General features: G+C 49.3%; 1 protein-coding gene across 1 annotated transcript in view; it reads left to right on the forward strand.

Moving 5' to 3' along the window:
• The window catches only part of bltp3b (bridge-like lipid transfer protein family member 3B), a 59161-nt gene that overhangs the window by 29050 nt on the left and 15886 nt on the right, over positions 1–14225 (forward strand). The window contains exons 8-14 of the mRNA XM_088923459.1: positions 4335–4509; positions 5635–5718; positions 6608–6796; positions 7243–7355; positions 8433–8574; positions 10023–10216; positions 10555–11987. Of these exons, the coding sequence (XP_088779585.1) occupies positions 4335–4509; positions 5635–5718; positions 6608–6796; positions 7243–7355; positions 8433–8574; positions 10023–10216; positions 10555–11987 (2330 nt within the window). The remainder of the gene's footprint in view (positions 1–4334; positions 4510–5634; positions 5719–6607; positions 6797–7242; positions 7356–8432; positions 8575–10022; positions 10217–10554; positions 11988–14225) is intronic.

Raw genomic sequence — 14225 nt, forward strand, 5'->3', positions numbered from 1 at the left:
TTTCATAAAACTCAGGTAGTTTGGACATCCATAACAGCTCAGAATTAAATTAACAAGGTCGCATGGCTGTTTTGCTTTTCTTTCATGTAATGTGTTATTGCAAAATGCTCTGACCAGTGCTGCATCCAGGACAGCTGCTCTGTGTGATGAGATCTGTAGCTTCACTGTCACACTGCCTGCCCTCAGGCCACAGCAGCTGAATGAGTCACCTCTGGGCTTATTACTTTTGCTCAGACTTTTTACTTTTGCTACAGTTTCAGTCCACACCTTGGCTCTGTTAAGGGAGGTTGTAATAAGTACTGAGAGCATGATTGTAATGTTAAAAATTGATACGTTTTCAGGAGATTATAGACTGGGTGTCTGAGACTTATGTATGACGTGCAGTTGGACTTTGGATTTGTACGAGCCCTGCGCTGCGGTGAGCTCCGGTGTCCGAGCCCTGCGCTGCGGTGAGCTCCGGTGTCCGAGCCCTGCGCTGCGGTGAGCTCCGGTGTCCGAGCCCTGCGCTGCGGTGAGCTCCGCTGTCCGAGCCCTGCGCTGCGGTGAGCTCCGCTGTCCGAGCCCTGCGCTGCGGTGAGCTCCGGTGTCCGAGCCCTGCGCTGCGGTGAGCTCCGCTGTCCGAGCCCTGCGCTGCGGTGAGCTCCGCTGTCCGAGCCCTGCGCTGCTGTGTGCTGTGTGTCTGGAGATGTTGTGTTCTTCTGTGTTTTTCCAGGCTGTTGCTTTGACACAGTTGCCCATGAAATTACCATTCTGTTGTCTCGGAGCTCTTTTGAGAAGCCATTCCTGTTGCCTTGATTACAGTGTACAGAGGCAGCGTTCAGGGTGTGCTTTGCTCTTACTGTAGAATTGGCACCTGTGATTTCCCTGTGTCCACTGTGGTAATCTCTCCACCCACTGCTTTCCAGTGACTTCATGTTGTGGATCGGAAAAGAGCAGTGATTTCAGCCTCTAAACCCTTTTTCCTTTGTATATCTGCCTGGCTGACCATGTGCTTAGCTGTGCTTTGTGTGATTTCAGAGATTGAATGCTTACCCAAGTGTTGAGAAATGTAGGACAGCATCTGCCAAGTGCAGGGGATAGTTTTTGGCCTACAGTTTCATATTCCTGGCATACAGTCCAGGCCTTTTCACCCATCTGCCAGACGACAGATTTGAATTCTGGCCTTATAAGGTCTCTCGATTTACCAGCAGTTGGAAAAAGCATTGTATTGTTTTTAAAGAATTGATGGCCATTAGCCTGATACAGCTTTATCTGGAGTGTCTAAGAATTGTCCTCATAAGCCACAGTTTATGCATCTTTTCTTGTTAAGAAGCACTGTTTAGATAAACTAGACAAAGCTACTTTGGTAAGGATCCAAACAACTGACGTGCTCGCTGTGGTTATTACAAAGCAGTGCAGTGGTGTCTTGAGAATACTGGGCTGAATGTCATGTTAAAGACTCAAAAAGAATTAATCTATAAAACAATGAAGTCCAGGACTAGGGAAATATGGTATAAATAGTTTACTGGAGATATTTAAAAACATTCATGTGAATAGAATGATTTACAGACTGTGTAGAAGGACCCAAGATTCAAAGATAGAATAAGAATATACCAGGGTTCAGGAGCAGCTGAGAAAGATAGTTTCCAAGTGGGAGACAAAAAAAGAATATTGCATTAGAGGAAAAAATGTTTTTCTTCACAGCTGCAGCACTAAAATTCTAATAGTAACGAAATAGTAAACACAATATTTCACTCAATTTTTTACAACCAAAATCATCAATAAAATGCCTCTGTAATAGAACGAGTGTGTATTACAAGCTTCGTCAACATAACTGAGGCTGAGGTTATGACTGGGACAACTAAAAACCAATAACCTGCAAGGTCCTGATGGTATTTTCCCAGTCATTCTCAAGGAGGCGAAAGGATGTTATTTATAGATGCCTAGCTAGGATATTTCAGCTCTTACTTATGTTGTGAGCAGTACCTATAGGTTGGAGGATTGCAGATGTAACTTCATTTCATAAAACTGTACTGAACAGTTCGTAGAACCGAACCAGGAAAGTATATGCCAATCAGTCTTATTTCTGTCACATGCAAAGTTTTGGAATTGACATTGGATAAATTTGGAATTGTAGAGGATAAAGACATTAGAACATGGATGGACGGAAAATCCTGTTATCTGATTTGATAGAATTCTTCAAAGGGGCAATGAGGAGGTAAAACTAAAGCAGACAACATAAAATACAGGAACAAGTAATAGGTTTATTCCATGCTGAAAAGAGAAGAGAGAAAACACAACGTTTCGGCCGTGGAGCCTTCTTCACGTGTGAGAAGGCTCCACGGCCGAAAGGTTGTGTTCTCTTTCTTCTCTTTTCAGCATGGAATAAACCTATTACTTGTTCCTTTGCAGCCTACGCATGCTGACGCAGCTCCCCACCTGAACTGCTTTAACATAAAATACAGGTATTTACAGTTCCAGAAGGTGTTTGATAAGATACCTCTGGAATCCAAGGTAATAAATTCACTTGTATTGAGAGCTGGAAAACAATGAACAGCGTTCAATGCCTGCTTCAGTGGTAAAACCTCTAATTGGCCAGATGTAAGCAGTGGTGTGCCACTGGGAACCATTTTAGGGCTTTTGTTCTTTGTGATCTATACAATATCAACAACGTTGATTCAGCTAGAGTTGCCAATATAGTTTAATTTGCAGGTAGTACTAAAATAGGGGGAGTGGCACACAGAAACGGAAGCAAGGGAATTACGTGTGTATTGAGACAGAACTGTGGAGAAGACAGACACTTGGCAAGTGAAATTCACTTTGACAAGCGCACTGTGATCCACACTGTGAGCAGGTAGTAGGCTCATTCACTCTATATTTGGCATGGCTGATTCAGAACCACAGGAAGCTATGTACAAAAGGGACCAGCTGCTTGTGTAGACTCATGGGGAAGCAGTAAAAAAAATAACTGTGGGCCTGCTGTATGGCTCACGTAATAAAATCGTTGTTTGTACCGAGTAAAGGCTGGGGTCTGAGTGGTGTCAGGTCAGTGGCGGACCGTGACCCTGGGGGTCGCTGTGCCTCCGAGAGCCGCTGATGGAAGGCTGGGTGGGATTATTCGGCCAGGGTGTTCTTGGCTCCCTGAGGCTCCAAGACCCCCACAGCCTCGGCCTGTGGTACTGCTGGCGCGGGACTCCTCCTTCCACCCAAAGCTGAACTGCCCTGGACGGGGCAGTGGTTGCCCAGGACGTGGTGAAGGACGCGTGGCTAAGACACTTTCAGAAAGGAGCAGCCGCTCTCAGGAGGCTGGTCTATACGGACAGGATAGGGAAGCTTAGTCTCTTCAGTTTAGGGGGAAAAAAGCAGGTTGGGAGGTGATTTGCTTCAGGTGCTGTATCTGTGATCTTAGAGGGAACAGAAAAGTTCAGTCCAGGGCACGGTTTTACACTCAGCAGCGAAAAAAGGGCACAGGGTCACACCTGGCAGCTAAGCAGGAATTCAGTAAGGATGAAGAACAGAAGGCCTTTCTTTTCATTTCTCAAGTATATGAGTTTCAGACTGTGTGCCTCTAAGAAATGGTTGAGTTAAACTTTACATTACGTTGACTGTCAGACTGCCAAATGAGCAAAATGGGTCTAAAGGGTCCTTTCATTTGCATTCGTTCTTAAACATCCTTCCTTATGTTCTGGAAATCTTAACAATCATTTTTGCACCGATTCCTTTTGCTCACGTTAAAACATTTGTGCTTCCATCTCGATGACTTGTGTTGGTGCACCACCTGCTGGTGGGAAATGGTGCTGCATGTTGGGGCTTCTATTGTCATCTTTCAGCTCAGACCCTCAAAATCACACCTGCAGTCATAGACTCTACAAAAGGAACAAGGCCATAAGAAGGCATTAAGAAGATTAAAAGGTAGTAACAATATCTGAAACACCCAACCCCAGGCTATATGTGTATATTTGTCAACATGTTTTCTGTTTGTGCAGCATTGGTTTCTCAGATTATGGCAACCACAGCAAGCAGTGGCATCATGAACATGCACCCTTTCATTTTAGTATTACTATTGTGAATATGCACACTTAATTCAATTTTCCATAGTATGGAAATCTCCCTGCTGCTTCTGTTCACATTGTTGTATGTAATATTTAATACCGCAAGGAATTGCAGAAATCAGCATTTTAATACTCTGAAACAAGAGTATTAAACCCCTGCCCAGTGTTTTGCCTATGGGTCTACTCTACAGCGGCTCACTCCAAGCCTGTTTTCCTGTCCTGTTGCCTGCATGCTGCCCCCTGGTGTTTCCGCGCTGAACTGCAGCTGCGGTCCCCTGCTGTGGGGTTGCCTATGTCTTGCAGGGCGCGATCCCGGCCCCGGCCTCCCAGCAGGTGCGCGCTCAGCAGACGCCCGCCGATCAGAACGCCACCATCGCCAAGCTCTTCAGCTCCTACGACGTCAGGGAAACCTCCCACCACCTGCAGATCACGCACCTCGACCTGCACATCTGCGACGACATTCACTCCAAGGACAGGGGTAACGTCCTGCGAGTCACGCAGCTCTCCTCCGTTCCAGCCGCTGGCAGTGGGAATCTGTTCCGTTGTTCAATATGTATCACCGTGATCGCACTGGGAGCAGCGTGAAGCTGATTCAGTGCCAGCTGGCTTAAGTTCCAAAGCGAGTGTCTGAGGGTGGCTTTTCAATGCATTTTATATCAGCAATCTTTATTGCAATGCATTACTCCGCTGTGCATTGCCAGGTGTGCCTTTTGTGCGTTACCCCTGTAGAGTGAGGAAGTCTCTTTACTGCCCTGCTGTGCCATTTTTGTCAGGAAGCCAGGCTGTTCCTCCTGTTTGTATCCAAGGAGTCTTTTTCAGCCCACACTGCGGTGTTGCACGGAAGTGTACTGACTTGTAACATCACGCTGCAGTGGGATGTAATGATTAGTTTTATACCCTGTGTTCTGTATGTATGAATATTAATCAGCTTTGGCCAGCTCCCAGGGCGGAGTTAGATTCTCTTTAGATAGTTCTGATCTGGTTGATATGCATACCCATGATTCACAGCAGCTGCCCGCTCGTATTGCACGCCATCATCTGCAAGGTGTTTGATGCGCGTGTGAATAATGGCAGCTGCAAAGCAAAACCTTTTGCTTTTGGTTCCTGAAACATTTTAAATGTTTTATAATTTTTCGGAGGAGTCAGGAGTCCTGACTGTTAGATTTTACTTGTCTTAAATAATTTGTAGCGGGCTGGTCACAAGCTGATTTTCTGAGGGTGGACTTAAGGGGCGGAGCGGTGGCTCTGTGGCTCAGGATCTGCGCCTGTGGCTAGAAGGTTGCCGGTTTAAATCCTGCGGCCGGCAGAGGAATCCTACTCCGTTGGGCCCCTGAGCAAGGCCCTTCACCCCAGCTGCTCCAGGGGTGCTGTATAAACGGCTGACCCTGCGCTCTGACCCCCAGCTTCTCTCCCTGTCTGTGTGTCTCATGGAGAGCAAGCTGGGGTCTGCGAAAAGACAAATTCCTAATGCAAGAAATTGTATAGGGCTAATAAAGTCATCTTGTCTTAAGTGCTTTTAAGCGTTGTTGGACCTGCAGTTCAGAGTGGGCTAGCAGTGACGGCTCTAGCCTTTGGTGATGTTTTTTTTTCTTTTTCACTGCAGGAATAAATAAAAGCATCACTGGGGGAGCGATGCAGCTGTCGTTCAGCGAGGTGACCGTGGATTACTACCCCTTTCACAGAGCAGGTGAGACACCGGCACTCGCACAGGGTGTATAGCCGTTCCTCCTGACTTTCCCTGTAGGAGGTGTTGCAACTGTTTTCCTTAATATGATGAGAGAATTATGGACAGAAAAGACTGACAGTGCCTCTGGGGCAGCTGTCTTCAGCCTTAGACCTGGAGAACCAACAGTTCTGTAGGTTTTATTGGTCAACCTGAATCGCCACGCAGGTTCATTATAAATTTAATAGTCTAGTTTCAGGTTGGATTAGATCAGAAGTGGTCAGCTCTGGTCACTAAGGGTGTTGGGGGGTTGTTTCTGATTTTTATTCGATACAATTTCTAAATGACTTAATCGATCTAAGGTGTAGAAACCTGCTGGACTGGGGCTGTCCCCGAGTTGGCTGGTCAGTCAGGGTGCTCTCTGGGAGTCTAGCAGTGCTTATTGTCTCCTGCTGCTGAGTAGGCCAGAGCTGTAGGGTCCCGGTGACGGTCCTGGGACCTGTGAGCTTGCACTACCCCTCTCCGAGTGCAGAGCAGGCGACCGCTGCGCGGTGTGGGAGCATGCCCAGGCCTCATTCCTCTGCACTGATAACCTCCTCGTAAATCCACTTCGAGAGGGTATAAAAAGCAAACTATCAGGTGGCTCCAAATTAAAAAAGAATAATTTTTTATACTTTGTAAGAAAAGATCTAAGACTACGCAGTAGTGTTGCTACTTATAATGCAAGTCCAGAGGTGTGCATTTTCGTTTTCCCAGGTTTGGTGTATGGGCTCTCCCAGCACAGTACCTTCACGGGTCTCTGGACTTTTAAAGTCAGCCTTTCAGCCTGCAGTGTAACTAGCTCACCCCAGGCCCGCGGCTGTGCGAGCCGTGAGGTCAGCCCGGTCCTGTCCTGTCTCCCTGCTGTGCTCAGGTGAGAGCTGTGTGCACTGGATGCACTACAGTGAGGCGACGAAATCCCGAGAAGCCTGGGCCAGGAGCATCCTGGACGAGTTCCGGGCCAACGTGGACATGCTGAAAAACGCCGTGAAAGACCACCGTGTCTCCTCCCAAGCTCCGGCCTCAGCCACATCGCAGGGGTCTCCACAGCACGGTGCCCCAGGTTACTGGCTCTCCTCTGTCCAGACGCTAAAAGTGCTCCGTGCAAATATTCCTGCTAAGATGACGGCAGGTTTCATAGTTTGCGGTTTACTGATCAAAGCCTTCCTAATCTTCAGTTCTTATTCACTGCCTCACACTGGTGGTGGTGGAGGGGATCCCCATTACCTTTAAAGCGCTTTGAGTGGAGTGTCCAGAAAAGCGCTATATAAGTGTAAGCAATTATTATCATTCATAAAACTATCGTTGCCAAGCTTATGGAGAAACTAATTTGCCCCCTTAGTCTAAAATGTCATTAGCACTTCAAATCAAAACTCGATACAATCAACCTTTTATGGAAGAGCTTAGTATCTTTCTTATCTTTCTTGTTTTGGCTCGGTTTGTTACTCTTTGTGGATGGAAACTAAGACTCTTTTGTAAATGAAGGTTTAAATTGCTTTCTTTCTACAGGGAAGATCTCCACTACTTCAACCAATGCATTCTCCACACCCAGCCAGCAACCCAAGACCCAATTAATATCCAGCTCCATTGTGCTAAGGATGGCAGACTTCAGTATCTACCAGGTCATTGTTCAGCTTGGTACCTGCTTGTACCTCTTGTTTTTATTTCTGCACAGGAAACCTACTTGATAACGTTGACCTAATTTGAATATGGTGCTCAGTTTGATCCATCACATATATGGGGTTGCAGATATGAGTCATAGCTCAGCGGGTGTGAGCCTGGCCATTAGCTGGATGGGAGACCTCCTGGGAAAGCTAAGACTGCTGCTGGAAGAGGTGTTAGTGGGGCCAGTAGGGGGCACTCACCTCAAGGTCTGTTTGGGTCCTAATGCCCCATTATAGTGACAGGGACACTACTGTAAAAAGGCGCCATTCTTTTGATTAGATGTAAAAATGGAGTCCTAATTCTCTGTGATCATTAAAAATCCCAGGGCATCTCTTAAAAAGAGTAAGGGTAATACTCTGGTGTTCTGGCCAAATTTCCACCTGGCCTTTACCAATCATGGCCTCCTAATAATCCCCATCTCTGAACTGGCTTCATCACTCTGCTCTCCTCCACACTGAGATCTGGTGTGTGGGGAGTGTACTGGTGCACTCTGGCTGCCGTTGCATCATCCAGGTGGGGCTGCGCACTGGTGGTGGTGGAGGGGATCCCCATTACCTGTAAAGCGCTTTGATTGGAGTGTCCAGAAAAGAGCTGTATAAGTGTAAGGAATTATTATGATTAAAAGAAGGGCTTATCGGATGTTGGTGAGCTAGGATGCTCTGGCAGTAAGATAAAGCTAGGATATGGGATTCTGATCTTCTAAGTCTACTGTGCACAATTCCATCTGAGGAGCTCAAATAGAGCCTACCTGTCCTTGGGTGCATCTTTTCAGATTAATGGGCTGTTAATGGTAGTTAGGTTGCTCTGATTCTGATTTGGAATCAGTTGAATTAAAGGAACATTAAACATCTGTACTCATTATAAAGTGATCACTCTTGGGCTGTTATCGCTGCATCTCTTCGTTCTTCCAGAGTCGGGTCTGGGTCTGGGCTGTCCCAGGGCTTCCCCTGCACTGCACCAGAACAGTAACAGCTGCCTAACTTACCGTATTTGTGAAACGTACGTTTCTGATCATCCTTGTTTTAATGTGTTAGGTGTCCACCGCGGAGCAGCATCGTTCAGTCCCCAAAGCCATGGTCTCTTGCAACAAGAGGACTCTCTACCTTCCTCAGGAAATGCCGGCCGTTCATCTGGAATTCACAGAGTACTACTTTCCCGACGGAAAGGACTACCCGAGTGAGTGCCCAGTGTAGGGGTCACTGCGCAGTCCAGTGCAGGTTTGACATGAGTTTGTGATGAAAATGGCCATATCCACTGGACACATCCCCCTGAACTCCAGCAGTGTTGCAGACGGTTTTATAGTCTAGGACCAACCATGGTCACCCTATGTTATCACCATGAATGGGTTTGTAAGAGTGACCATCATCAGTCCTATTGGGTCATAGGAAATATTTCCTCCCATGGCCCAGTGGCTTTTCCTGATGATGTTCTTCCCACCTTTCAGCTATTCCTGAGGTGTCATCTACAGCACGTATCGCAGTGACATGTCACATAGAGCAGTGTGCATTCAAGCCAGGTCACTAGTAATGACCCCAGGTCAGAGTCAGATTTCTATACCTGCAAGGCTTTTCCTCAGAATTCAGTGACCTGTCCCCCTTTTAGGGGGATTCTGACTTGTGTGAAGCTCCCGTTGGCTCCTCAGTCAAAGACTTCCAGTGTCAGAATCTGCAGTTCCTGTCGTGCTGTGTAGGGTTACTTCTGCAACAACACATCATCAGTGGGGTAAAACGAATCATCATCAAACTAATGCATAATGAGTCAATTGAAGTGCTCTGACCATTTGTAGTAACATTGCCAGCATAACAGGACTAGTGCATCATAATTTAGCACAAATAATGAGTGCTGATTATTCTGTGTTGATTTATAGCTTAAGTTATTAGGGAAATAAGGCAAACCACAATTTGGTTAAAATCGTATCTTTACTGTCACATCTGTACTAGCAGTGGTGATGTACTGTACTCAAATGCAGTGAAGTATAATAATAAAGCTGTGAAAATCCCAATCTAATTTCACAACTTTATTATTATTTAATTTGCTTGATGGTCTGATCCAAAGTGACTTATATTTGTACCCATACAGTATGTACTGCTGAGCAGTTCATTTCACCGGAGCAGTCTTGAGCGATGTACATTACTCCAGGGTACAACAGCAGCTCCCCACCCAAGACCCCCCCCCCAGTCTGAAGTCCTGAGCCCTGAACACTTCTCCACTCTGCTGTCTTATAGTGTGGGAGAAATGGAACAAAGGCACACCTGCTGAATACAAACCTCGCCAAGACTTCAGCTTTCCTTCTCTCGCTATGCCTCAGCGCTCTGGGATTCAGTCCCTAAGCGTGTCAGAGAGCCACCTTCCCTGAGCGCATTCAGACCAAGACTCAAAGCCCCCTTCTTCAGGAAGGCTGCCCCTTGCTTCCTCCTCCGCACTCCCAACCCTTGTTTTTCAGTTGTGCTAGTTTTGGTACCTCTTCTCCTTGTTCCCTCTTTTCCTTACCGGAAAGCGCTTTGAGAAGTAACTGTGAAAGGTGCTGTGCGGAGTGACGTTTACAAGCAGCAGCAGTAGTGGTGTTGGGGGGTTATTGAATGTGGAGCGCTCCTGGTGTCTGAGGTCTCCCTCGCTCTCTGCAGTCCCCTGCCCCAACCTGTACGTGCAGCTCAACGCCCTGCAGCTGGTCCTGGACGGCCGGAGCCTGGTGTGGCTGAACCAGTTCGCGCTGGACCTGCGGCAGAGCCTGGAGCAGTTCATGGCCCTGTACAAGCTGGACGACCACGAGAAGCCCGACGAGCACGTGGACTTCAGAGTGGACGGGCTGATGCTGAAGGTGCGCCGGGCTCACCGGTCCAGTCGAGATCCAGCTGCCCCGTGGCCGGAGCTGAACTAAACATCACCTTTCTTGGGACAAAATATCCTTGTAGTGGCGCAAAAGCATTTTGTAAAAGCTGATATGAAAGCAAACATTTAGAATGCAATAGGAATTTTGGTTCTCAATAGTCCCTTGAGATTTGTTTGGTGAGAGAGAGTGATTGGCTGTGCTGTGCTACATTGCAGGTTCATCCGGACTTTAAATCTATTAGGTTGTTCCCCCTTAAGTTATGTTCATTAAGCCTCATCACTGCGTTTCTTTTTCCCTACTTCATCTGTGTCTTGTCCTTCTCCCAGCTGATCGTTCCCTTGGAGAAGGAGCTGAAGGGCCACCCGGACCTCCCGTGCTCCATCTCCATCCAGACCTCGGAAATGGTCGCCACCAACACCAGGCACTCCTCCCAGTGCACGCGCTCCAGCCTGGAGGCCGTGCTGCAGGATTTCAAGGAGCAGGAGTTCTTCAGCAGCGCCTCCACGGGCTTCCCCAAAAGGCCGGACAGCTTCAGCGTCCTTCACCCGGTGTTCCAGAGGCACGCCCACGAGCAGGACACGAAGATGCACGACATCTACAGGGGCTTCGTCACGCCCACCCTGAGCACAAACGCACTGAAGACCTCGGCTGCCACCGACCTGTGGGCCGTGCATTTCTCGCAGTTCTGGGTGGATTATGAGGGGATGAAGAGCGGGAGGGGTCGGCCGGTGCCCTTTGTGGACTCCTTTCCCCTCTCCATCTGGGTGTGCCAGCCTGCCAGGCACGCCCAGAGCCAGGAGCACCTTTTCGCCCCGGGGCGCCCGTCGTTGGGCATCCCGAAGAGCGAGTCGGCAGAGCTGAGCAGCCGGCTGCAGCGCAAGAAGCTCCTGAAGGATTACTACAGCACGGACTCCGAGCCGGTGACCAATGGCATCAGGAAGCCGCACTCCCTGGACAGCATTCCCACGTCTTCCCAGTCGGCCCCCTCTCCCGGGGAGGCGGGCGTCCACGTCCTGGTGCACGTCCAGAAGCACCTGAGCCTGCAGGTCAGCCACTACCAGTACCTCTTCCTGCTGCGCCTCCAGCAGTCCCTCCGGTCCCTGCAGCAGACCCTGCAGGAGGACCTGGAGCTGGCGGCCGGGAAGCACAGGGGCCAGGGCGACGTCTGCGTGGGGCTGCTGCTGAAGAGTGCCGAGGTGGCCCTGCTGCTTCACCCGGTTCCCGAGGCCGAGACGGGGGGCAAGTCCCCAGGGTCCGACCACGTCAGCCCCGTAGACTCCGACATTTCCCCTTCCGAGAGCCAGGTGCAGCTGGAGCCCGGGGGCGAGGCTCTGGCGTGCGCCGGGAAGGGGCCGGCTGCGGTTCTCCAGAACTCGTCCTCGGTCGACGACTTGCTGTGCCACCCGGGCGGGGAGGCGTCGGCACCCGGGCCGGCGCCGCTGCAGCCCACTCCGGGCTACGTCACCAAGAGCTGCTCCGAGAGGTCGGACGGGGAGGACGGCACAGGAGCCGCGGCTGGGGACTTGGAGGACACCTCCGGGGGTCCCGGCGACCCCCTTTCGGTCAGCGATCACACCCACGAGGAGCACAACAGCCTGGCCGACGGGCGAGCTCCCCAGAACGAGATCCCGGGTGCTGCAGACGGGAGGCTGAGGGCGGGAGACTCGGGAGACTCTCCGTGTGACCCCGGTGCCTCCAGAGACTGCAACGGCAGCAGAGAGAGACCTCCGGGGACCAGGATGCCTCAGTCGATGTCGAGGTACTGAAAGGGTCCTTGTTTCTGCCGATGCTGCAAAGTGTTTGCCAGCTGCCACAGCCGTGTGTGGCGATCAAGGCACAGATTTCAGGGTGTGACATCAACCTGCAGGTTGCTTAAAGCTCTTATCTCGTGCGTTCCAAATTAAGCTCCTTAAGACTGGGGGGCTTGACGTGAGCTATGTTCGTTCTTGACTTGACCTATTAAGTGCCTTTTAAATTTACGGACACCTGTCGTATAGTTGGTAAACTTTCGGGAATAACTGAAAGGTGGGATAACCAGATTAGAAACTGCCATTGTGCCATGTGCAGAAATATTTTGGATAGTTTTATTGCAAATCCACTGATCACTTCTAAATGCCCATTCCTGGTGAGAACAGGAAGTGACTGGGGCTGTACGAAGCTATAATGAAACGCTGCTTGGATTCAGAGCACTGCAAGGGATTCGCTTTTGTGTGCGTCTTCCTAAGTGTTTTCTGGAAAAGGGCCTTTTTTTGTAATGAATGAAAACTTTGCGAACCTCCGCTGAACTGCGCTGTGGCATCTTGCATCCTCTGGTGTCTTCTGCTTTTTCATCCATCTGAGCCTTTCGTGACTCCTTTGAGCCCGGAACCGTGCTCCGTCATCGGCTTGGTTACCCTTGTGAGGATTCTCTGTTCTTTCCGTGTTGCGGATGTCAACTAATGAGCGACGCGGTATGCTGTGCTCGCCCCATCTAACTGGAAACAGTTTAGATAGCCTGGTGAAGAGCAGTTCAGTCCAGTTTGTTTAATAAAAGGGCATGGCCGCAAAGAAGCCTCCTGAAGGCCCTTTGACCCTGAGCCATACTTGGTTCTTCACCCTCTGTGGCCCTGAGAACGATGTCTTTATTCATTTCAGATTTTATCCGCCTTCATACTGGCAATCTGCAGACAGTTTTCATTCCATTCTGGGGACGAAAATCCCATTTTCCCTAATGAAGAAAGGATACTATTGGTTGCTGGTATGTGATCAGTTTGTTGATCATGTCCTGCTGGGTGTGAGCTTTGAAAACATGGCAGGGTAGCTTGTTCCAAACTCCTACAGCCATGCGGGGTAGCTCTCAGTGGAGAGTGTACATCTGCTGTATTCGTTAAAGGCTCAGAATTAGGTCCTCTCTGTTCATACCCTGCGGTGATGTCAAAGCCTGCCCTGCGCACTTCAGACACAAACATGTTTTGTCTGCTATGGGGCTCCAGGCTGGCTGAGCTGCGAGGGGCTGATGAGCGCCGACAGGGCCTGTCTGGACAGTAGTGTGTGGAGTCTGTGTCCTGGCACATCCTGCAGCCCAAGACCACTCGGGGCTCCGCAGAAATCAGATGGGTTCGGACCTAAGAGACCTCAGAGATCGGATAACTAAAGGGTTCAGAACGAGGACAAAAATGGTCTTCTACAGGTTGTGCCTGCAGCCAGTCCCTTGATACGTACTAATCGCTGTCAAACAATTTACCCGTCGTGAAGTGTTCAGTATTGTTCACAATGCCAAGGACGTAATTCTGAAGAGGGCTGTCTCATAGTCCAGCTGGAATGTAGATGGAGGTTCTTATGGAAATGTGCTGTGTCTTATGTTTGTGACTATGTGGTGGTCTCTTCACTGCAGAGAAGCACCTCTATACTATACTCTTGCACACTGTATTGGTATAGGAAAGTGACTGATTCAGGAAGATTCAGAAGTTTCAGTTTATCTGTTAGTACCTTCAGGGTTTTTTTTTAGCCTTTTCTCACGTTATTTGTACAGGCAGGCGCAGTCTAGTCATCTCCTTCACACTTTCCCCTGCCTTGGCTCTGACGCCTCTCTCGAGCTGCCCAGTGCAGAGCCGGGCAGATGGGTGGCAGACGGACAGCAGGAGGAGGTCCTCCAGCCTTGCTGGTCATCCGCAGGCCTGTGTCCGGTGCCAGGAAGCGCAGCCGCCGCCGTGTGTGGACAAGTGGCTGTGCTGCTGTTTCCATCCTTAGTCCGGCCCCGTCTCCTGCTGTCAGTCAGCGTCGCCGGCATCAGAGATTTTAAGAATGATAGCTTTTTCATAACTGACAGTGCTTCTTTAGCAGTTCATGTTCATTAAGTTCACCCGTTGAGTGTTTAAAGTGTCTAGTCTCCACTCCTCTGTCCGTTGTTTGGCGTTTCGCTGTGTTCATTCTGGAGAAGCCCGCTGGGTTGACGTTGTCATTGTCTTCGAAGGTCTTGAACACAGTTGGGTCTCGGCATTAGCATTCAGTGGCGCAG

This window comes from Atractosteus spatula, chromosome 8 (assembly GCF_055471065.1).
Source record: "Atractosteus spatula isolate fAtrSpa1 chromosome 8, fAtrSpa1.hap1, whole genome shotgun sequence".
NCBI classification, from domain to species: Eukaryota; Metazoa; Chordata; class Actinopteri; order Semionotiformes; family Lepisosteidae; genus Atractosteus; species Atractosteus spatula.